Source organism: Sitophilus oryzae, unplaced genomic scaffold (assembly GCF_002938485.1).
Source record: "Sitophilus oryzae breed Bouriz unplaced genomic scaffold, Soryzae_2.0 scaffold_1062_pilon_pilon, whole genome shotgun sequence".
Taxonomy (NCBI): Eukaryota; Metazoa; Arthropoda; class Insecta; order Coleoptera; family Curculionidae; genus Sitophilus; species Sitophilus oryzae.
In genome coordinates, this window is record NW_022145685.1 from 1,019,756 (window position 1) to 1,046,126 (window position 26,371).

At 31.7% G+C, this 26,371-nt stretch overlaps 4 protein-coding genes across 8 annotated transcripts in view; 1 reads left to right on the forward strand and 3 right to left on the reverse strand.

Moving 5' to 3' along the window:
• The window catches only part of LOC115878201 (G-protein coupled receptor moody-like), a 79,842-nt gene extending 67,387 nt beyond the window's left edge, over positions 1-12,455 (reverse strand). The window contains exon 1 of the mRNA XM_030894632.1: positions 12,272-12,455. Within this exon, the coding sequence (XP_030750492.1) occupies positions 12,272-12,282 (11 nt within the window). The 5' untranslated portion in view covers positions 12,283-12,455. The remainder of the gene's footprint in view (positions 1-12,271) is intronic.
• Positions 1-26,371, forward strand: part of LOC115878157 (beta-1,4-galactosyltransferase galt-1-like) — a 150,107-nt gene that overhangs the window by 41,366 nt on the left and 82,370 nt on the right. Inside the window, exon 1 of one of the 5 annotated variants that reach the window (XM_030894572.1) lies at positions 9,670-9,743. The exons of 2 other annotated variants lie outside the window; for them this stretch is intronic. The gene's annotated coding sequence lies outside the window, so the exon portion shown is untranslated. Of the gene's footprint in view, positions 1-9,669; positions 9,744-12,592; positions 12,650-26,371 lie in introns of those variants that run through there. 2 more of the 5 variants (XM_030894602.1, XM_030894544.1) reach the window with 2 other exon arrangements.
• Positions 18,584-22,145, reverse strand: LOC115878226. The gene is made up of 2 exons (XM_030894652.1): positions 22,023-22,145; positions 18,584-20,210 (listed from the first exon to the last, which is right to left on the reverse strand). The coding sequence occupies exons 1-2, from the start codon at positions 22,026-22,028 to the stop codon at positions 19,197-19,199; spliced, it is 1,020 nt and encodes a 339-aa protein (XP_030750512.1). The 5' UTR covers positions 22,029-22,145; the 3' UTR covers positions 18,584-19,196.
• Positions 22,141-23,876, reverse strand: LOC115877829. Its single transcript, XM_030894158.1, has 2 exons — positions 23,570-23,876; positions 22,141-22,907 (listed from the first exon to the last, which is right to left on the reverse strand). The coding sequence occupies exons 1-2, from the start codon at positions 23,733-23,735 to the stop codon at positions 22,141-22,143; spliced, it is 933 nt and encodes a 310-aa protein (XP_030750018.1). The 5' UTR covers positions 23,736-23,876.

Below are 26,371 nucleotides of genomic sequence, written 5' to 3' on the forward strand. Positions count from 1 at the left end.
AATCGGCCCTGAGTAATTGAAAATCTGATACTCTTGAAAACGCTTTCACTGTATTGTCGATAAAGGCAAAGAAATTTAAATATTCGTTTTTTTGCTGCTCTTACCAGTGGTAACAAAAAAATTCCTATATTGTCCCAGCTTTATCATAAATACCTGGATGCAATTGCGTTCCCAACTGGCAAAGGAGTACGACATGGAGAAGCGATATCCCCAAAGCTGTTTACAGCAACATTATCAGAAATCCGTCGACTGGACTGGACCAACAAAGAATTAAAAATAGATGGATATTTTAACCATTTAAGATTCGTTGATGACATAGTCCTAATTGCCAATAGTCCTGAAGAACTACAAGCACAAATTAACGAACTAAATACAGCCGGCAATAAAGTAGGTCTATATGAATTTAGCAAAAACTAAAGTAATGTACAACAAAGTAGTAGACAGAAAAGGCATTCTAATAAATAACACAACACTGGAAATAGTAGAAGAATATATACCGGGTGCGTCTCAAACGTGGCACCTATAACTTTTTTATTTTTTTCGGACAAAAAAATGAGATTTGGTTGTTAGTATATGACATAATAATAAATTAGGATTGATTGACGTATTCGTTTGTTTTCGGTTCTTTCTGTTTCACCGGAAATCAGTGGTACATCCAGAGAGTGAGTCTGGGAGGGGTAGCGGCAATTTTGATTGATATTATTAATTTATTTTGTGATAATTTTAATTTATAACAGATTTTCTTATTTATAATTTTTTTCCTGGGGGGGGGGTAATTATCCCCACTACCTCTCCCGTACATGCGCCCTTGCCGGAAATGACTACAACTTTGGATTTTTAATTGGCACCCTCGGTATTTTTTTACTTAATTCGATAGAAAATTACACTCTGTATCGAATTACATGTCATATTCCAACTTTTGACATTTTCGCTTAAAACAAAATTTTATTCGAAATTCAATCTGGCAACGGAGTCCCATGGCTGTGTTAAAAACACTAATTTTTAATCAAGGAGCCTTGGAAAAATAGATTTGATCGTCTAATGTTTTTAGTGTCTTGTCGTGGTCGGTTCAAAGATGCCTAAATCGTTTTTTTTAGTCATATCTCAATTTTTTCAAATGGAACGAGGATGGCTCATTAGCATATTTAGAAAAAGCATTTTTTTACGAATAATTTGATACCACACACTTGATATTTCGAGTCAAATTGTGATTATGAACCGCATATTATATTTTCAAATAAACCATATGCAAAAATGTTAAAAGTTGACATATGATATGTCATTCGATTCAGAATGGCTTCAGTGTCGTTTTCTATCGAATAACGTAAAAAAACCGAAGGTGCCATTTAAAAATTAAAAGTTGTATTCATTTCCGGGGAAACCGGAACTGACCGAAAACAATTGAATATGTCAATCATTCCTAATAATTTATGTCATACCATATCTCGTTTTTTATCCGAAAAAATAAATAAGTTATAGGGGTGATCCACTTTTGAGAGCACCGGCATCAACGGATCATCAAATTCAGATTCGGCACAACTAATACACAGCTTTACTATCAGAAATCAACAGAAGCATTAAATTAGCATGGAGTACTTATAGAAGAAACGTAAACATATTCAAATCTAGAATGCCATTTTTTCTAAAGAAGAAAACATGTGTACAACCGGCCAATCGACCAATGTGTACAACGATTCATGACCTATGCATGCGAGTAGAGTATAAATGGGGAAATCAGTCACGTGACCCCATGTATTTCTTATATAGACTTCAGGTGAGTAAATTTTCGGTAGGGCCCCATGTTTCAGTGTGTTTTGTTGTAGGGCATGGTGCATGGTGGTAGTTTTTGGGGCCGTGGGCCGTTTTTGGGGGTGTGGTAGAGACCCTTATAGTAGACTAGCGTGGGGGGCCTGGTGAGGCTGGAGAGCGAAGCGCTAATGTTATGGGTGTATAGGCACAGAATATACACCATACAGAAGCGACAAAGAGCTTTGAATAGCATTGGTCAAATGGGAACTAATTGCGTGACGTCACGTTTGACATCCGTGCGCCTTGAACAGCATTTCACACTGAAAGAAAATTGTTAGATTTTAATAGAAAATGATGAAAGGCAGGTTTATTTAATTTTTAAAAACTAGAGGGATTTAAATCAGTGTTTTTATTTAGAATTAAAAATAAATAAATAATTATGAAATATATTTTTTAGTCTTTTATGCATAATATCTAGAAATAATTATACCTGCGGTCGTGAATTTTTTTTGGTGTATAATTCTTTGACGTCACGTTTGACAGTTAACCAGCATTACCCCCTCCTAAAAATTTTGAAGCAAATCTCTTTGTCGCTTCTGTATGGTGTATATTTTGTGGTATAGGTGTGCGTCGTCATGGACGATTTCTCGAGCTTCGGAGTTCAAGGTCGGACGCTCGACGTGTTGTCGGCTGCTGAAATGTAAATACAGGATGTTGTCAAAATGTAGTGGAAAAGTTGACCATTACAGGGATAACTTAGGCCCGCATAGCCAACAACAGGCAACAATGCGCCCAACTACAAAGAGTATCTAAATATGTGAGGGAGGCTACACCATAATTGGAAATGTTTAAATAAGTGGAAAATAATGATGATGATAATGACCTGAATATAAAATGCATTTAATTTCGTTGCTTTGCTGGTATCTTACGTGTCTGTCATATTTCGGCATGTAAACTATTCTTCTTAATATCAATTGCACAACAGTGTGTCCAATTCCACTCAATATTATCGAATCGATATTGATAGATATAATAAATAGATATCAACCTGTCATATATCAACCCCTGACATATGTCCACACCGCCACCTGTCATCTCTCACCTACAACATACTCGCATTGATACAAATATCTGTTTCTTGTTTGGTAGTTGGTAGTACTACCAGTACTACTAATAATGCCCTTTGTGCATAAATAGCTAGCTATTAAAGGCAAAATTTAATACAAAAATGTATTACATAAAAAAAAGTTTTTATGTTTATTTTTAGTTCTAAAATAATTGTACATATAAGTACATACATTAAGTTTGCATTAAGTTACGATGGACCACTTATGGAACGAATTCAATCATATTCAAATCTAGAATGCCACTTTATCTAAATGCTTTTGTTTGTTTTGTAAATGCTTTGTCGATGAAACTATTTTGGCTTTTTGTACAATAAAGCGTAACAACGCTTTATTTTTGCACATTGGTCGAATGTTTTCTTCTTTATAATAAATAATAATAATAAACATATTATTATTATTTATCATAAAGAAGAAAACATTCGACCAATGTGCACTACTAGTGATGACCTATGCATGCGAAACCTGGACTCTTAAAAGGGACATTATAAGAAAACTGCAGGTCGCACAGCTCTGAATGAAACCAATATGCCGGGAGCCCGTAAAAGAATAGAGTGGATACGACAAAAGATCCAGGTAAATGTCATCCACAGATTCAAATTCCTCAAGTGGCAATGGGCAAGACACTTGACAAGAAGGACGGATAGACCAAAAGAGGAATTAAGAGACCTAGAAGAAGACCAAACCTCAGGAGGGACTATCATATTAGGAAATTAGCAGCGATAACTTGGACCCGCATAGCCACCAATAGGCAACAATGCACCCAACTACAAAGAGTATCTAAATATGTGAGGGAGACTACACCATAATTGGAAATGTTTAAATAAGCTGAAAATGATGATGATGATAATGATCTGAGTATAAAATGCATTTAATTTCGTTGCTTTGCTAGTAGCTCCCGTGTCCATCATATTTCGGCATGCAAACTATTCTTTTTAATATCAATTGCACAACAGTGTAACACGTTCCATGTACACGTCCGTACACAACCAAGTACCAACAACCAATGTACCAACTTTCCTAAATATACAGGAACTTTCAAAAAATATATATATCAATTAAAAAAAAATAAATAGTAAAATAAAAAATATATTATTCCTCGTATAATACAATGACACGGGACAAAACTAAATCAAAGAAGAATAATTTCTAAAGTAGTAATTATACTGTCTTGCAATAACTTTCCGCATATCTGCCTATACCATTGTAATTGAAAGAAAATTTATGTGTTGCCTATAAATAAATGAACTAACATATTCAAGATAACTTTTTAGGCTTTCTATATGATCTGGTACTATAGGTATTCCACAATAAATAGAAATGTTAGATTGAAGTCTTTTGTTTTTCTATAAACCATGGCAATTGCTTCTTTTTCGAAATTTGTTCACCTAATCCCTCTTTTTACTTTCATGTAAAGGAGATATTTTCTAATGTTTTAATTTGGCATTCTGAAGTAACTTAATTATTAATTTTATATTACAATAAGGGCGATCTTTTTCGTCTCACACCTTGTATATGAGACGAGATATGAGATAAAGAAAATTATATATGATATAGCCAAAGTTCAGGTCGCAATTTAAGATTATGAAGATATTCGAAAAACACAATTTCCTGAATATTTGCAAATATATAGTATTCAAATTAGACCTTCGGTTTAGCAGAAAAAACATCTACGCAAAACCGAGAAAAAAAGGCACGAGGAATAATTGAAAATTGCTAAATTGTTCGTCTAATTATTTATTGGATTAATAATCCTAATGATATTCTTCATTGTATGGTTAGTAAAAAGCGTTACATAAATAATAAAAAATTAAGCAAATTTGCAAGTATTTTTTTGTTATTAAAGATGATTTTTTGAAACACGATATAAATGAACCGATATCGTTTAGTCATTATGCTACTTTAAAATTAGGTGTTAAAATAACATTATCTTTGTAATAATTCAATTCTAGTAACCTACTTTAATTTACAGCTTCGTCTATTAAAGCCAACATATACAACTTTATTATATTAATAATTGTCATTTGGATGTCGTTTATAATATCTACATATCATATTTAGACCAGTTGTATGTGAATAAATGGACCCTAAAAATGTTTATGGTATTGACAAATTTTTGTTTAAGTTTCCCTTCGCCATCTGTTGAAAAACATTAGCATTCTATTTTTTACGTATAATGTTCTCAACATTTTAAGCAACCGTTTTTTTTTCAAGCCTTCTTAAAACTTTACATAAATAAACTGAGAAATATAATGTAATTGTATTGTATTATTGAATTACATTATATTAATTACAATTACATTAATCTGAATGCGTCATTCAATCCTAATATAGGTATGTCATATAATAATATACTAAATCTCGTTTTTTTATCTTAACAAATAAAAAAGTTATAAGGCTGAGTCTCTTTTGAGACGTACCTGGTATACTCTATTCAGAGAGGCTTTATAGAACACTATTATAACTATATTGTGTCCAGCGAATTAAATATGGACACTTTCGACACAAAGATATTTGCATAATGTCGCTGACAGTGATAGTCCTCTGTCACTTTAATTTAAGAATAATTACACAGAAAAGCCACACAAAAAAAGAAAAGTGGAGTATGCCTTTTACCAGATAATCACATCTCAGTTTTTTCTAACCTCAAAAACTTGGTAAAAATCCGTAAAAATTCAGGAAAATATAGTAGGAAAAAATAAAAAAAAATGTTTTCATATGTAAATATAAGAAAATAAATAAAAATTTAACCAAAACCGGTATAGTGGTTTTTTGGGTCGCTGATCATGAATCTGACAGATTCGTAAAATTCAAAATGGCGGATCAAATATGGCCGACGCGAATTTCAAAAAAACACGGATCCGAACAAAATCAGTATAGGTATAACAGTTTTTTGGGTCGCTGATCGCGAGTCTGAAGTCAAATGGTCATTGATCACGAATCTGACGTCGGATTGGCAAAATTCGAGATGACTTGTGTTAGGTTTTTTGAGGTTAGAAAAAATATGAGACATGCTAGCTCAATTCTGATGGGTATTTTGAGTTTATCAGACTCATTTACATTAGGTTATAATGTTATATATAGGAAAACAATTTTTTTGATTTTTTCCTACTACAGTTTCCTGAATTTTTACGGATTTTTACCAAGTTTTTGAAGTTAGAAAAAAACTGAGATGTGATAGCGTAATTCTGATAGCAGATTCGTGCTCAGCGTCGAAAAATACTATAGGATATTATGGTTTAGTAAAAAGCATAGCCCACTTTTCTTTTTTTGTGTGGCTGTGATATTTTTACTGTCGAGTTATCGAAGCCGTCTGTTAAAATAGTCCCTTTTCTTGTGACAAATATTACATAAAATATATTTATATGAAAGATCCAGGGGAATAACTTGATAAGCACAAATTTCTTAATTTTAGGATTTTACAATATTATAGTAGGTCTAACTGGTCCTTACAAAATGTATAAACCCTGCAGGACAATAAGTTGTTTAATCATATGATATATGCCTAGTAAAAATATAGAATACACAGAAAGAACTTGATAACAACCAGCCGTCCGGTGCTCTCCTGTAAAATTAGTAAAAGAGCGCTTATCATGTTTTCCCCTGGACCCTTCATTTGGAAATTAAAAATGCAACTAGGATATAGAATATTCTATTAAGAATAGTCAAGTTGATAACTACTTTTAATAGATAGTACCGCCACCTTGAAAACATCCCCCTATACATTGCACAACTCTGTATGAAAGATCATTCAGTTATCAAGCATGTATTCTCAAGATTTTTGTAAGTTTTAAAATTAACTCTTTTTTGAAATAGTAATTAAATAAAAGTTCTATACGACAATTAATATTTAATTCTTTAATTTAAATGTTCATATATTGCATTCTCTCTTCCGCAAAGTCTTTATTATTTTTATTTTATCACAGGTTTCTCTGGAATAATCCTTGTATCGGTTCTATACCAAGATACAAAGCGTGCTGTTTATTATGGAGACATAAATTTTCGTAGTAGCGATGTTGTGCATCTCCAAAATTGTGCTGGTCGGGATTTGAAGATTTTTTAGGTGGCTTTGCATATTTCTATGTACTAGTCCGTTAGCTGATATAATAATTGGTAGAACTTTAGCTAAATTCCATAGCTTTTTGATTTCTGTTACCAGTTCCTGGTACTTAGATATTTTTTCGTCATACATCTGTGTCATATTGGAGTCTAATGGAAAGGCGAAGTCTATTATTGTGACTTTCTTCCCTGCTATGTCTTGGAAAATCATCTCTGGGCGATTATGAAGCACTGGCTTATTAGTAAAAATATCCACGTTCCATAAAATTTTGTAGCTGGTATTTTGTAGTATTGCCAAAGGTATGGAACCTATTTGTAATCCGGTGTGTAAGTTTGTAGCAGTTTGTGTTTAAGACATAGTGCTTGATGTAAAGTTTCCTCCATGTTATCGTGTCTGCTAAGGTATGTGGTTGATGCTAGTGATGTGCAGCCTGATATTATATGCTGTATACTTTCTTGAGCGGGCAACTTAACCGACATGTCGTGAAGGTACGTCTTCTTTTAGTATGTATTTTCTATATGTTCTTGTAGGTACTACTAGATCTTGTATCGCCTCCAATGCTCCTTCTGTTTCTGGGAAGAGGTATCCGTACTTCAGGTAGATGACTGACATGGTCTTGCATACAACCTGCTGTTCAATACCGGCAGCGAACCTCCCATGGAGTGCTTTTTGCACCCAATCTGATTTTAGTTGTTGTCTCCTTGCTTTGTATGTCTCTACTAGTTGATGCGATAGATTTAGTTCACTCTAGATATTTGTCTGCTTTGATGATGGCTTGCATGGTAGTAGAGCGTTTCGCATGAAAATATTTGATGAGGCTTTCTTTCTGCTTTGCAAGTTCATGATTTATAAGAGATCTTTCTCCATCGCTTCTTGGTGAGTATAACCTTTCCAAGGCAGATTTTGGATAGTGCATCCTGTATTTAGTGAGTGTTGTTCTGACTTTTTGATCCAGATGTTTTAGTTTAGTGGTAGACCACGTCAGAGTACCAAATGCAAACGTGAGTGCAGGTGCTGCACAGGTATTGATTGCATCGAAATATTTTTTTTTGCTTTCAGACAGGTTCTCAGTACAGTATTTAATCTGCGGAAAAATTCTTCTTTAGGCAGTTCTCTGTTTATTACTTCTTTGATTTTAAATGCTTGTTTAATTCCGAGATACTTGCATTCTTGTTCGATACCTATTCCATCTATTGATGTTCCATCCATCGTGTTATACTTTCCGGATCCTGAACTTTATCTTTGTGTATCGTCGTATCTTTATGTATCGTCGCACATTTGTCAATTCCCAGTTCCATATGGACTGCCGCACTAAAAGCTGCTACTGCTTCTAATTGATTGGCTGCCAAATTGGTCGGGACCCCTAACATATAGTTTAAGGTCGTCCATATAGAAAAGGTGCATGATTGTGGTGTTTGGTTTGGTTTTGTTGAACTTATTTTGTATCCGTGTGGGCTATTGTTAAACATGCTACTAATGGGGTTAAGGGCAAGACAGAACCATAGTGGACTAAGGCTATCTCCTTGGAATATTCCTCGCCTGATAGGGAACCTCACTGATGTAAACCTCATTTTTACCATCTTGTAAAACTGTACTCCAAGTCTTCATGAGATTTAAAAGATCTGTAATTTCTTTGTCGATTTTATATATTTCCAGCACACGAAGTAGCCAAGAATTGGGCGCATGGAATAGAATGCCTTGCGGTAATTTATCCAAGCCACAGATGCATTTCGAGTCTTTATTTTAGCGTGTCTTGTAATGATTGTGTCTATCACTAGTTTCTCCTTGCATCCTCTTGCCCCTTTTCTGCATCCATTTTGCTCCCACACTGTTATTTGGTTTTGCGAGACGTATTCGCCTTTTTTTGTCATTATAGAGGTAAGTATGTTATATGCCGTTGAAAGGCAGGTGATAGGCCTATAATTGTTTGGTTCTTGTAGGTCTCCTTTTTTGATAACATTATTGTGATTCCTCGGGTGAAAAATTCTGGGATACACGCAGGTTTAATAACAGATTCGCTAAATTGGCGTGCGAGAAACCAGAAATTATGAATCCCATCGGGTCCGGGGGCTGCCCAGTTTTTATTGTTTTAAGTCCATGGGTAATATCGTCTTTTTATCGTTTGGTTTGGTTTGGTTTGGTTTGTATGTTTTCCATTAGTTGGACGTTTGCCCATTTATTGTCCGTTTTATACGCAACGTCCGTTTACCCATTTATCGTCCATTTATCGTCCATCATATCCGACGTTTGCCTATTTATCGACGTTATTATTATTATTATTAAAAAAAAATGGCCAATATCTAAAAATGTAGATTTTGCTATTAAAGGCATTCGTTAATTTCATCCAGAAGTCGAGAAAATTTTAAACACCCTTTGTTTTTAGTTACTCGTCGCATGATAAATGTCAAATTTTTGTCTATATGTTCGAAAATATAAAAAATATTTTCCGGTATACAGCCTCAATATTTTAGATAAATATAATTATTACATGTCGTAGCAGATATTAGATTGATTTCAAAAGTATTAAAAATATAAGTAAATTATTTGTTATCAAATCCATTGGAAGTAATTAACTTTTGCCATCAACTTCTAGATATTTTTTTATCGTATCACATACCTCAACTTGAACGAATATAACCATAAGTGTATATCATCCTTTATCTTCAAATAATCGATATATTATCTTGATTTCAAATAAGAAAAGTTAATCTTTATTACACGGTTAATCGATTAGTAGTAAATCTGTTCAGTTTAACTCGCAAAGTTTGACAAAACTTACCTAATCTTAATGGGATAAAACAGAAATTCTAGTAAGTCATATTATCATTTATATTTATAATATAATATATAATAAAATACAGTTTTTCACACACACACCATAAATTTACCTATTTCTCAGTAACTTAACTCTCAGTAACGTTAAAAATGTTGCAGTTCTATTTGTTAATTGATAAATAAATAGATTTATCAAGGGATTTTTCTGTTTGCATCTTATTACTGAGTTTTTGCTTCTTAGAAGTATAGGGTGGCCCGTTTCAAAAGAGCTCTATATCAGCACAGTTTTTCAGATTTCATTATTACATATTTTCACTCGAATCTTTTTTCTAAGACATATAGAGAGTGACATACATTTTATAAATAATTTTGTAGATATAAACTGATAGATATACAAAAATATGTTTATTAAAGATTTAGTTTTTACTCGGTTATGACTCGGCAAACGTTGTTTTGCCATATTAAAAAAATAATAAAGAAATTACTTCTATGATTACGCCTGGCGGGGATTACTAATCAAGCGATAATTGATCCAAACTTAAACTATAAAATTTATGGTTGCCAAACAATTTAAATGCCACATCATAAAAAAATAGAAATAAAAAAATGTTGTCCAAAAATTAAAAAAAAATGGTGTGTAAATCACCCTTATCACTTAAAATCAGGGTTGGAAAAAATCATGATTTTTTTAAAAAAATCAAAAAAACAGATTTTTTTGATTTAAATCAGATTTTTTTTAGAAAACATTATTTAAATCGGATTTCCAAATAATTAGAACTTAATTTCTATTAAAGTCATATCCTAAATGGCTAAATCTTCATAACTCTGCCCAGGGCCTATTTTACCATAAGGCCCATAAGGCCCGGGCCTTGGGCCCGGTCTGGGGGGCCCGTTAAAGGTTCTAAAATGTTCATAATTTCAAATGTAAATTTACATAACAGAAAAAAAACAGTTATCTCTGATAAGAAAAATAGAATTAAATAAAATAAGCTTTAGATTGATAATTTTTTTTTTCATTATTTATTTTGTTGAATATAATAGTGTTGATTTATTTTTTAAAATTATTAAAAAAAATAAAAATATAAATAATTGTTTTATTTTTTTAACCCAAACTAACAAGAGAATTTTGGATTTTATTGGAAAAGGGGGCCCGAATTTTTGCTTGGGCCTTAGGGCCCGACTAATTCCACTAATTGCGAGGTTCTGAATGAAGCTTAAATTAGTATAAAAAGTTAACACTCTTTTCACTATGAAACACTGACACACAACTGACTACCACAGACACACAACCGTAGTAGTCACCACAACTGACTACCACAAGATGTTGCTATAATGTTCTATTAATTTTAATTATATTTTTTAGACATTGTGAATGACCGTAAATTCTTAAGTAAAAAGTAAAATTGAAACCACTAATTTATTCCACTAATTGCGAGGTTCTGAATGAAGCTTAAATTAGTATAACAAGTTAACACTCTTTTCACTTTGAAACACTGACACACAACTGACTACCACAGACACACAACCGTAGTAGTCACCACAACTGACTACCACAAGATGTTGCTATAATGCTCTATTAATTTTAATTGTATTTTTTAGACATTGTGAATGACCGTAAATTCTTAAGTAAAAAGTAGAATTGAAACCACTAATTTATTCCACTAATTGCGAGGTTCTGAATGAAGCTTAAATTAGTATAACAAGTTAACACTCTTTTCACTTTGAAACACTGACACACAACTGACTACCACAGACACACAACCGTAGTAGTCACCACAACTGACTACCACAAGATGTTGCTATAATGTTCTATTAATTTTAATTATATTTTTTAGACATTGTGAATGACCGTAAATTCTTAAGTAAAAAGTAAAATTGAAACCACTAATTTATTCCACTAATTGCGAGGTTCTGAATGAAGCTTAAATTAGTATAAAAAGTTAACACTCTTTTCACTATGAAACACTGACACACAACTGACTACCACAGACACACAACCGTAGTAGTCACCACAACTGACTACCACAAGATGTTGCTATAATGTTCTATTAATTTTAATTATATTTTTTAGACATTGTGAATGACCGTAAATTCTTAAGTAAAAAGTAGAATTGAACCCACTAATTTATTCCACTAATTGCGAGGTTCTGAATGAAGCTTAAATTAGTATAAAAAGTTAACACTCTTTTGACTTTGAAACACTCACACATAACTGATTACCACAGACACACAACCGTAGTAGTCACCACAACTGACTACAACAAGATGTTACTATAATGCTCTATTAATTTTAATTGTATTTTTTTGGACATTGTGAATGACCGTAAATTCTTAAGTAAAAAGTAAAATTGAAACCACTAATTTATTCCACTAATTTCGAGGTTCCAATGAAGCTATATAACTCTCACTTTCAACTAAGCTAACTAATTCACTAGATCAATTAGGTCCTTGTGATTAACTTCCCATACATCCACAAGCCAACTAACAAATAAGCACAATATGAAGGCGATTTTTATTTTCTATTCATTCTGGGAAACATATAGCAATAAAAAGGAATACTTACAATACTGCCATTGGGAGTAGAATTCATAGAATCAACATAGTTCCATTCCAAACCACATTATAACTTTCGGAATTATTTGTAAAAATTGAGAACAAACATAAGTAGTTTAAAACGTAAATTAGAGAGGAACAAGTTCGAATTTCAATACAAAAACTTATATACATTATTATTACTTCACTATAACTTATCTTATAGATAAGCACTAATTTGTAATACTTTAAAGAAGGCGTGTCGTAAGCAAGTCGTAAGACAACTTCCTTGCATTTTATCAGATACTATGAAATATTTAGGAAAACGTATTAATATCATATTCACAGCTCGCAGTTAAAGCCCTATCGGTCGAGACACAAATGTGTACTTAAAGATAAGGAAACTAATGTAAGTACTTTAAAATTTGCAGCAAATGGATTTTATCATTTAATAAGAACTCAGTGAATATAATATTTCTTCATAACGGATGACCCATTAGTGCGAGGAAGTCCAATATCGTAGTTTTTGACAAAAATATGAAAACAAGCTTTATACATGGTGTTTCAAAAAACATGTGCCATCTCTCGTGGGGAGATTCCTGTCGTGAAAATAAGATTTTTTTTTATATCAACCTAGGTACGATTCTACTTTGTTTCGTAACTACAGAGTGTTAAAGTCTTAATAATCTTTCGATTTATTATAATTTTCTTACAAGTACTTTTAAGTAAAAGTGTTACATATTTTAATGCTAAAAAGTGTCGATAAATTCATGAGGGACGTGCATATGGGTTATCACTAAAATATTTTTCAAAAAAAAAGACATGTGCGTCATTGATTTTTTTTTATATCAAAATTGTCTGGCCGTTTAATATCAATTAGAAGTTATCTCTTGATATTTTGTTGAATTCGGCCGCCTTGTTGACATAAACGCAATTTTATTAATCACAATTAATAAAATTAAAATTAAAATTAAAATTAAATTAATAAATTATATATTATACCTAATTTATTAAAACTAATTTTAAAAATTTTAACATTCTGTAACTCTCAAACTATGCATTTCCATATCCATGTCTATAGGAACTTTTTTTATATTTTTTTAATGAGGAATCAATGAGTACTTATTTAAAACTTTCGCAAGTTAATGATATTATTTTTTTTAAAGTTGCTATTAGACTTGGATCGAGGCAAATTAATAAAATTGAGTTTGTCGCATCAAAGAGGCCGAAATCAACAAAATATCATAAGATAACTTTTAATGGGCATTAAACTGCTTACACTATTTCGCTAACAAAAGAAAAAAGTCAGTGGCGTACATGCTTTTTTTAGAAAAAGATATTAGTTTACTTCCTGTTTTCTATTTTTTGGGCTCGTCATCGCTTGCTGATTCCTTACCGTACTGATGACTCTGGAGGGCAGTTACACTAGTGTACACTGATGCAGGTGTGGTTGTTGTGTGTGTGTGTGTGTGTGTGTGAATGTTTACAATAGTGTACACAGGTGTACCAACTATACACATGCAACCTCTAACCGGCCTAGAATGAGCTTACGTTCAATTGATTCATAATTCATTTTATTTATGTTTTCATGACATAATGGCGAAGGAGAAATTTTAATAGATGGCTCATTTAAAATTTTAATTAATCTTAAGTTATGTTAGTCTGCGGTTATGTAGTATTTACATTCAAATAAAAATATATTTTTTTGCTTAATACACTATGTAGATCATGTCAATAACAAACAGTATGCTATTAAAAGTTTAACAAACATATTAGAAAAGAAAACTAAAAACAGTACCAAAATATGATGCTAGAACATTTCTCCAATCACAATAAAACCTTTTGTTTCAATGGAACCTTCAGATACCTGAAGTTAAAAGGTAAAAAATTAGCTGGTATACCCTTATAACTTTTTAATATAATAAATTTTAAAATTAATTATTCAAATAAAAAAACGATATTTGGTATGTAAGAATATGACATAAATTAGGATTGGTTTGGTCGTATTCAATTGTTTTTGGTCACTTCCTGTTTCACCGGAAATGACAACAAGTTTTGATTTTTAAATGACACCTTAGATATTTTTTTACTTTATTCGGTAGAAAATGACACTCTGAATAGAATGACATATCGTATGTCAACTTTTGACATTTTCGCCTATGGTTTATTTGAAATTGTAACATACGGTTCATAACGACAATTTTACTCGAAATACCAAGTGTGTGGTATCAAATTATTCGTAAAAAAATGCTTTTTCCAAATATGCTAATGAGCCACCCTTGATCCATTTGAAAAAATTGAGGTATGATTAAAAAAACAATTTGGACATCTTTTAACCGGCCAGGACAAGACACGAAAAACATTAGACGATCAAATCTACTTTTCTAAGGCTCCTTGATTAAAAATTAGTGTTTTTAACACAGCCATGACACTCTAGATTGAAATTTAAAATGCGATTAAGTTTTAAGCAAAAATGTCAAAAGTTGACATAATATGTCATTCTATTCAGAAATGTCATTTTCTATCCAATAAAGTAAAAATATACCGGGGGTGCCATTTAAAAATCAAAAGTTGTAGTAATTTCCGGTAAAACAGGAAATGACCGAAAACAATTGATAACGTCAATCAATCCTAATTTATGTCATATACTAACATACCAAATCTCGTTTATTTATCTGAAAAAATAAAAAAGTTATAGGGGTGAGCGGCTTTTGAGGCGCACCCGGTATAGTATAGGTAATTTGGTAATTACATTTTAGCTGTTAAATTTACGGATACTGTAGTCTATTCACTAAGGAGACCGGGAAATCCCGGTACCAAAAGTACCGGAAATTCCCGGCTCTTTTGAGACAACAAAGAACCGGGACTCCAAATGTTTAATTATTATTTATAAATAATAAATTATTAAATGATTTATTCTTTCGCTACTTTTTAATAATTAAAATAATATTTTTGGTACATGCAAAAGTTCATTGATACTTTCTAAGAGGTCGAAATCAAACTCTTCTAAATGAGTAATAGTAATGATGCTATCTCTTAACTGTACTTACTTATGAAGTTCTTTTGAAGTTCCTATAATGTTTATTAGTAATTATTGACTCCAAAACAATTAAATATGTTAATTTATTATTCAGTATAATGTTGTCTAATGTATTAGTTATATTTTATGTTAGGTTTTAATGGATATTTTCATTTTTAGTTAAAAATTTTAAGGTCTTTTCTTTTCCTCAAATTCAGTTAAGTTGGTTTATGTTGTTTGATGTGAATTTTAAGTTACCTATTTTTTTTTTCTTTGCTTGTGTTTATGTTAATTTTTCCATGACTGATTAATTAATAATTTGATATTATTTTCATTAAAAACCTCTGAATAAGTACCAACCACTTAATAGTACAAGAAGATATATTATGTTGGTTTCTATCGTTTTAATTAAATAAAGATTAATCTGTAACTTTTTCGATACGATCTGTAAAAATCGTCCTTATTCCTTATTTCTAGACTAAATAAGGTGGGGTGCCTTATAAAAACCTCGATATTCAATTACTTTGAAGGAATTGTTATTATATTTTTTGGCATTGTATTTTTAATAAGATATATTACAGTTTAATGAGTAAAATCCGTTGGGGGGGGCTATCACTTTAGTATTTAAATAAACACACAAATTTTACAGTTCATACGAAATAAACTTTTAATCACGTGATTAAGCTTACCGGCACAGCGTTGGCCACTTTTATATATTTTCTTTTAATCAAAATATTTTAGGAAACAAAAATAAAGTAATTATAAATATATAAGTGGTACTCGGTGGCGCAGAGGTACAAGCTCTCGTCTACCAATCTCAAGTAGTGGGTTCGAATCCTACACCCGGCATTTCATCAGTCGACTATTTTTATTAAAATAAAAATAGTTTGGGTACCTAGGTCGACTCAGCCTTAAATGAGTACTTGGGATTCACAATCATGAGGTAATAATAGGCGGTTGAAGCGTAGTGCTAGCCACACTACCTTCCTTGTACGAGCCCTAACAACTAAAATGTTCGGACAAACAAAAATTTATTAACATTTTTTATTTTCATTAACTGAATTATTTACATTTAAGAAATACATTAAAAATATATTAAAATCTAACATTTCTAATGAGTATTTAAATAGTTTAGTTTCTATAAACATTAAAATAAACTGTAGGCCAATAAATAAACAAAAAGATTGCGCAATATCGTGACAACTAAATGTTCGGACGCTTTAAAAAATAACTGTTCTAATATGGCGTTACATCGGCATAAACTTTTGCAACCACTGCAAGCCTGTTTGGCATTGTTTTTATTAACGATTGACATACGCCAGAGTAAAAATTTTGCCATAATTCACTTAATATCATCGTCAAATGGGCAACGGTTTCTTGGGAATCATGGCACCAATTTTTGTTTTGTTTTATGCCACATGTCTCGATAACATTAAGGTCCGGACTGTGCGAAGGCCATGAGGGGACCTTGATGTTCATGTCCCTAAACCATTTTTTAGTAGTTTCAGCTGTATGGCATGCCCGGCCATCTTATTGAAATATAAAATTATTGTCCTGGTCTTTACCAGAATAATTGGTTACAAAGACCTTTGTCCTTCCCACTTGACACAAGAATATTTTTCAAAATTTTTTGACGCATCAATTATGCCTTCTACCACCTCATACTTTTCTGGGCCTATTTTGGACATCCTCCTTCAAATCATAATGCCTTTAGGAAATTTCACTGTCTTTTTGAGGCAATCTTTATCAAATAGACACTCTAGCGGTGTTAATTATATCGATATTAAGGTGGCTCATGTGCACATGTAATTGGTGCACTTGCCATTTGCTATTGGAATTATTAGCATCGGATTGGGAAATAATTAAATATTTTACCTTAATATCATTTTTGTAGTTTGTTTTCTATCTAACCTAACCTAACCAATGCATTAACACCCCCAAATAACCAGGCTAACCAATGCATTAACACCCTCCAAATAACCAGGCTAACCAATGCATTACCACCCTCCAAATAACCAGGCTAACCATTGCATTAACACCCTCCAAATAACCAGGCTAACCAATGCATTACCACCTTCCAAATAACCAGGCTAACCTAATTGAGCCTAATGACAAAACTTCATTGATTACGCGTCGAAAAACAGTATATATTAAACTTATATTTTCGTAGAACCTGAAAAATCCGCAAATTTTATTTCAGAAATTGCTTTAAAATAATCCACACTAACGAATAAGCTACTAGACAGTTCAATTTTTGTTGCACTAAAGTGATAACTTACCGTTTTAAGTCCCTCCACAACAACTTTATTTCAGAAGAAAATCATATAAAGTAATTTTATTGACAACGTCGCAAATTCTATGCGAAGGCCATAGATGACATACCGATGATCGATTAACTGTCAATCGAAAAAGTCATAAAATTGCTAGCTTGAGCTGATGTAAATAAATATATTTTCTTAATTTTTATGCTTACAAAGAAGATTCGTTACATTTTTGTGCTTAAATTAGATCATTCCACGTCTATATAAGGTAATAAAGTACTAATATGTGATGTTTTTACTGAATCCGTGTAGAAAATTTAACATATTTACTGTCCGTCGCCTGTACCTAAAATACGTTTTTTTGCCGCTTTTTAAAGATAAAACACATTCATCCCACAGTTTTTATGCTTAAAAATATTCAGTTTAAGATAATCTTGCAAAAAAATCCCAAAAAAGTGTTAAATGCGTGGGACCTATTGTGCACCAGAGCCGCTATTATTATTATATAAATATATAAACAGCTATTATTTACATTAACAAACCTCACCTTCTTAACAGCACTTAAGGACTAAACAACACTTAACAGCACTTAAGGACATAAAGCGTCATTATTACCGCTTTCCCGTTTAAAATATTCTAGTAAAGTTGGGATGAGTTTTTTACGTCTATTAAGCTATCTTGTACACTTCGCACTAAAAGAGGTTCTAAAAAGACACAAGGTCTGCTAGTAAACATTTTTAATCTAAAGTATCACAACACTAATTATTTAAACCAAAAACTCGTTATAATATACAGAACTATAGTGTCAAAACGAATGACAATGTCAAGAAATAAATAAATAAATGTGGCAACTTGACATTTTTTTACAGCAGAGCAGTGCCTTCTATTAAAAGATCAGCCTACGGGCGAGATCACGCTAGTTAGATATAACGGATTAATAAATATGTTGTAGAATACATGGAAAACATAATTATTCCTCAGATTTTTGGTTTGTATTTTAAAAATGATATAGTTTACATGAAATATACATAATTTTAAGAACAAACGACTTACCTGTAGGAAGTTCGTTCTGAATTATATGAGTATACTCGTCCAAATAGATATTATACATGTAGTTACACTATTCTTACTTTATCGAGCACATTTTTACAAAGAGTGAATCATAATTTTTTTTCTCTTATCATCCTTGCCGCTGCACGCCCGACCTGGTTGAATCATTACATTTTGTGGAAAAATAGAATTTCGGGTGGGATTTAACAATTAACCGGGTATGGGACATATCTATTTGGACGAGTATACTCATATAATTCAGAACGAACTTCCTACAGGTAAGTCGTTTGTTCTTAAAATTATATTTCGTATACTCGTCCAAATAGATATTATACATGTAGATGTTTAAAGGCCCTAAAATTCTATTTTTTGTTGGCAGTTAAATTAAACAAGTTATGTATAGAAATTTCTAAAAATATAATATATTTAAACATAATTCTAATATTTCCCAGTAAGCAAAACCTTAAATTTATTTACCTTCTGTTTATAACAAAAAACACAATCAAAAAAAAATATCATCAACACTTAAACCTAAGTATAATACCTTAGCAGGTAAACAAAATATTACATAAACATTTATTTTCTATAATTATGAAAGATCTGAGATACATATATCTTAAAAATTATTAATTATTTCCCTGAATTAATTCTACAAAATTTAATTTATTGCCTTCTAAAGGCCGATTGTAAAATTTCTGGAACACTTGCGAGCTTTGAGACCATCCTATAGTATCTTTGATTTGATCTATACCAATTCCCTTCCTAAAAGCCGCTGAGGTTGTAGCATGTCTCGTATTGTGAGAATGATACTTGTTTGTATCAATTCCACTAATTTTTAATATATTTTTTATCCAACGGCCAATAGTTTGGGAACTAGCTATATGATGGGGCTTTTTAAATGTAAGCATAAGATACTCGTCAGTATCTTTTCTTAATGAACTTGTTCTTAACAAATATGCCTTTAATGTATTCGCTACACATAACTCCGGACATTCTGTAAAATAATTGAACTCTAAAACTGGCTGCTGACGATTATAACTTGATGTTTTAAGTATTTCTGTGATAAAAATTTTAATTTTTGAGGATTCTATACCATGAATATTTTGAATTTTAATCTTAGAAATAGTTTGGAGTCTCTGTCCCGTTGCCAATAATAATAACGATGCGAGTTTTTTTGTAAGCATTTCCAAAGAAAGTGTATTTAACGGGTATAATTTCTTTAGATATTCCAAGACTGGCTGGGGGTCCCATGTTGTCTTGTATTTTGGAAAGCATTGCTTAGCCCTGTACACACCCTTAAGGAATCTCTTAATCAAAATTTCATCCCCGTTACTGTAATTTAGAATTAATGATAATGCTGACCGATGAGTATTTAAAGTCGTATATGATGCTTTGTTTAAAAAAAGGTCATTAAGAAAAGCAATAATATTTCCAACATTTGCCTGGTAAATGTCTACCTTATTACGCTGGCAAAATAACCACCATTTTTTATATGTTCCTGCATATTGTTTAAAAGTCGCTTTACTTATTGAATCAATCAATATTGGTATCGCCGCGTCAGGAATGCCTCGTTTTAGAAATGATCCCCTGATAATTTCCCTACTACTAGGGATAATTGTCTCCAAAGCGGATGGGGGGTCCTGAAAGGAGATAATAATAAAAATTCATTCGGCGGTAGAGTTAATGGTTTTTTGACGCAAAGTCTTAAAAATAATGGATACCAGTATTGAGTCTGCCAAAAAGGCACAATTAAGATACCTTTTGCTTGATCTCTTATTATTTTATTGAGTACCCTACCAACAAGAGAAAACGGAGGGAAGGCATAAAAATTATTATAATTTCCCCAGTTTATGCTAAATGCATCAGATGCTATAGCTCCCGGATCTTTACGCCATGAAATGAATTTTGTACATTTGCTGTTTATATTACTTGCAAACAAATCTATTGTTGGATTTCCAAAGTCAAAAACTATTTTTTGAAAATATTGCATATTTAAACAATATTCAGTGTCGATTGCCACTGACCGTGATTCCATATCTGCTACTGTGTTATCCTTGGAAGCGATATAAGTTGCGTAAATAAATATATTTCTTTCTTCACACCAAGACCAAATTTCTTTACTTAGATTATTTAATTTTTGAAATCGAATGCCTCCCATTTTGTTGATATATGCTATGGCTGTTTTATTATCGACACGAAACACTATATTTATGTGACTTTTATTTAAGGCAAAACACCTAAGCGCATAAAATATCGCCAAAAGTTCTAAGTAGTTTATATGATGACTTCCTTCAATCTCACCCCAAAATCCATGAGTTTTGTTATTACCACATACTGCCCCCCAGCCAGTATTGGAGGCATCAGTAAATATTTCTAAATCAAAATTTTCCATGTTTATATTTTTAACAGAATTTAAAATACTATTTTCCCACCATTTTAGTTCGATTTTAATTTGATTTGTTATTAAGATTTGGGCTTTATATGTATTAAATTTCTTAAGGGCTAGGTATTTTGATCGTTCCAAACTCTTAATATGGAGCCACCCATAAGAAACGGCCGGACATGCAGCAATTAATGTGCCAAATACCTTTGAAAGTTCTTTAATGGATACTTTTTCTTTATTATGTAATTTAGTAACTAACGATATTATCTTAGTTTTCTTTTCCATGGGTAACTCTACAGTAAGCTTTTCGCTGTTATAAATAAAACCTAAATATTTACATGTATTTGCTGGAATTAATTTACATTTTTGTAATTTATAATAAAGCCCAAATGTTCTAACAAATAAATAATTTTTTAACATGGTCTTGCGTCTCTTGCTGGGTCCTACCAATAACAAAAATATCATCTAAATACATAACACAAAAAATCCCTAACGATCTAAGTTTATTTAGTACCGGTTTTAACATTTTGTAAATACATATGGTGCGGAGGATAACCCCATGGGCATTACATTGTATTGAAACAGTAGACCGTTGAATTCAAATCTTAAAAACTTTTTAAAATTAGGACTAATTGGTATCATATAATAAGCATCTTTAAGGTCTATGGTTGACATAAAACAATTTTTATAAATTAGGTCTCTTACTGATTTATAGTTTTCTAGCTTAAAATGTGGCACTGGAGCCAAAAACTTATTTAAATTTTTTAAATTTAAAATAAATCGAGAGGATCCATCAGATTTTGGAACTAAAAAGAAGGAGGATATGTATTCATTTTTGCTATGACAACATTGACTTATTATGCCCTGTTTTTCGAACTTAAGTATAATCACGGCCACCTTTCGCTCTTCTGATGCACTAAGTAAACTTACTATAGGTCTATGACCCTGAATCGGTTTTTCCCTAAACGGTATTTTATAGCCCTCTAACCAAGACAAAATACTTATACTGTTTGTTATATTTTTCCATACCTCGGTAAAATATCTTAACCGTCCCACCATATGCACTCACCTCCATTATTTTTGATATCCCCCTTTCTGGTAATAAGGTGCTTTCACAGGGTACCTTCGTTGGGTCCGAGGTGGTGGTGTCCGTTTCACCTTGTTCTTGTGGTAGGCTCCTCGGTAGTTTAAAGTCGGCTGGTTCCTAAGGACCTCCTTACACTTTGACCTGAGCTTCTTGCGTAGGTGGTGGAAGACGACTGCCTATTTACTACAAAATTTGCCTTAGCAAACTTTAACTCTTTTCCAGTGCGTTGGTGGTTCTTTGCTTCTTTAAATTTTTCCGAAAAATTTTCTCCACACAAAAATTTGTCGGGTTTGCTATCACGAACAATTTTTTTAACCGTGGGGTTTAGATTAGCTTCAATATGAAATTTCCTGCTTTTCGTTATCATATGAAAAGCATCAGTAATCACTTTGCCTGCATCGATAAGGCAGGGCATAACTTTGGAGCCAACGTCCGCGTTCGCTTTGTCCACTAATAGTGCATTTAAGCCTTTGGCCAAGGCGGATAAGCCATTTCCCAGTTGATTCTGTACAATAGACATGTATTTATCGTGATTTTTCTGAGCATCAGTTATGGACTCTGATATCTCTGGATTTATCTCCGGACCTTGTAAAAATCTAATATTTTTTGGCACTGGATACTTTTTTTTCAAGTCCTCCTTTTCTTGCTTGGTAATACCAAGAACCAAGTATTTATTCCAACGATCTGCTATAATGGACTTTACTTCCTCCCCCCATGTTGGTTCATCTCCTAAAGGCTCCTCACCAAAAAGTTTCAATACTTCGTCAGGCACTACTGACAGGGTTTCTTCACATAGGTTATCTGGGATTTCGTTTTCCCTGTGAACCTGCACTTCATGCAGTTCTTGCCTTCGATCCAAAGAATAACATTAAACAATTTTTCTTGTTATTTACTTTTTATAATAATTTATTTATTATCTGAAGCGACCCAACTGTTATGAAATCGTCCCATATCAGAGAACAACAACGGATTCTCTAGGCAGTTTTTTACGACGTTTTTTGTCATTGAGCATATCTCCGTATTTACAATTTATATTATTGTCAAGAAAAAGTAAAATAGATTAGTTCAGTTTCTTTTGGTGTTTGAGATTTATATTATTTATTTAAAAAATAACGTATAGGCAACTCGGCAGTCGGCTGCTTAAACGTAATTTAAATAAAAAGACAAGAAGGAAAGGATTTTACCCCACATCTCGGCAGTCGGATGTTTAGGTAGGTATACGTTATTGTATTGTAGGTTTTGTAATTTTTCTTGTTATTTACTTTTTATAACAATTTATTTATTTATTTAAAAAAATAACGTATAGGCAACTCGGCAGTCGGCTGCTTAAAGGTAATTTAAATAAAAAGACAAGAAGGAAAGGATTTTACCCCACATCTCGGCAGTCGGATGTTTAGGTAGGTATGCGTTATTGTATTATAAGTTTTTATATGACACATGTTTTAATTAAGTCTTTTTAATAAATAACTCGACAATAGGTTACTTATTAACTAACAGCAATGTGTAACCCCATCCATGGTTTTACTTACTTCCACTTGAATCATCACTGTCTGATTCGATAATTCGACGCCTTATTTGTTTTCCCTTTGATTTTCTTTTCGTTTCTAGGCGTTCTAATTTTCGCCTTAACCGTGCCCTTTCTGAAGTTAGCTCATCACTATCACTTTCACTTGTAAATCTACGTCTTTTTGGCATTTTAGCTGCCGAACTGTACGTACTCGATAAAGCACAATAATGTAATGATTCAACCAGGTCGGGCGTGCAGCGGCAAGGATGATAAGAGAAAAAAAATTATGATTCACTCTTTGTAAAAATGTGCTCGATAAAGTAAGAATAGTGTAACTACATGTATAATATCTATTTGGACGAGTATACGAAATATAATATACAGTTAATAACTACAACATATATACCTATTTATAGTAATAAATACTTTGGCAAATAAACCATGAACCATACAAATTATAATGTTTATATTCTCTTACCTATATTAAAAAAAATATTCAATTAAGCTTCTGGAATAAATCATAGATGGTTATATACAATATGTACTTGTCTCACAGTTCACGAAACTTAATAGTATACTTGCCTAAGAATTTGTCTGTGTAAATCATTAATGAATGCATTTAGAAAATTACTTAATTTTTTTTTTTAATTTTTGCTAGTAAAAGTAGTTTAATGCCATATACAGGTTGAAGTTCTAATTTATATTCTTTAATAAATTTTTGCTGAAGATTTGATTTTTATGTAAGGGGCAAAAATTAAAAAAAATGATATAAAGATAAAAAGATATGGTCACTAATTATTTTTGAAATAGTTGGGTATATGTATTTGAGACATGTACCCTTCACTTTTGTGATAAAATACAGTGTTACATTACATTTACATTTATAGTTTCATATTTATAGTTTCATAGCACCTAGCAAATTCAATTGCTCTGTGTGCTAGACACTCTAACAAATAAGTAATAACTATATCAAAGAAATGAATCATAGGTGCAATAGAAAGAAAAAAACAATAAATACGCAAACTGAAACTACAACAATCGAAACAAAAAAAAACTCAAAAACCCAGTGTGCATAAATTTCCTGCACTAAAACAAACATAAAACAAGCACAAGTGTCCCAAATAATGAGCGGCAATTGGCGGGGATGAGAGAGGCCAGCGGGATGTACATTTTATATGTTTTATTTTATTTTTTTTTTATTTTATATAATTATATTATATGTTACATGAATTTTAAAACTTATTTTTAGTTCAATGCAAGTATTTTGTGTACCGCACTTTTATTATCAGTTATGTATTTTTTGAAAGAATATTAAATTTTTTCTGCTGGTTGATTATACGTACGTTATATGGAATTACATTAAACAATTTAGGTGCAAAATAAAGTACTGTTCTCTGTACGTGAGATCTGTGAAAACATGGAACGCTGAGAGTTTTACTACTTACCGCTCTTGTGAGGTAGTTATGATTTTGTACACTCCGTAATTCGGGTTTATTTTAAAGGTACATCACAATAGAATGAGCATATAGACATCTCAAATCTAATACCTCAGCCTCTAAAAATAGATTTTCGGTTGGATATCCATTGTTCCTTTTTAAGATTATTTTTAGTATTTTTTTCTGGCAAACTTCAAGACTTTTTATAATGTTATTAAAGCTTGATCCCCAAACAATAACACAATATCTGAGAATAGATTCCACAAGGCTATAATACAGAGTAATCAAAAGATTCTTTTCCAAAAATTCCCTCAATTGATAAAACTTATGAAACATACTTCTTTTTTCTTGAGTAAATCAATATGTTCCTTCCATCTCAAGTGCTGATCTACATTTATTCCGAGGTATTTAGCATAAGAAATTCTATTTATTTTTAAATAGAATTTTTGGACAATTTTGGCATATATTATTAACTAGACAAATGCAGCAAATGTTTTACAATGTACAAATAATGTAGAGGTACATAAGATAATGGGTAAAATGTAAATATATTTTAAATTTTGGGGTTTGAAAATCGATCTAATTTAACAAAAAACATTCAATATCTACTAATAGTGATGTATTATTATTTGAATTCACAAAATTTATATGTATATTTTGCAAGTATCAATGTTCGAAAAATTATATTTACAAATAATACAATATTATCTAAAATAAGGCGTCAGGGATGGCTATGAAATGAAGATCGCTGGCATTTTATATGTAAAATTATTCTAAAATTTTTGATTTTCTTGGGATTTTTAGGTTCGGGAAAAACGCTGATTTAAGTTTTCATTATTTTTATTTGGTTTAAAAAAACGTTTCGGCTAACTATAGCCTTCATCAGTGTTGTGTCCTATGAGAGAAATAGTGTCGAATATAATCTAAAAAATTACATATACAATATAATTCACACCTCATAATGTTTACTGCAATTAATAAACTAATATAACTTAAAATTATTATTCTTAACACTAAAATTATCTACATTGACCATGGAGTACGCAGTAAACATTATGAGCGTGGTGTGAATATTTTATATGTAATTTTTTGGATTATATTCGACACTATTTTTTTCATATGACACAACACTGATGAAGGCTATAATGTTAGCCGAAACGTTTTTTTTAAACCAAATAAAAATAATAAAAAACCAAATGAAAACTTAAATCAGCGTTTTTCCCGAACCTAAATCCCAAGAAAATCAAAAAATTTAGAATATTTAGAAACAAGGTTCAAGAATACCAGATTTTCCAAGATTGTAAAATTCTAGTTAATTATTTTATGTGTACAGTTATTTAGGGAATGTCATCGATGTTCATTTCCAAGCCAACTAGACGCCGATTTTT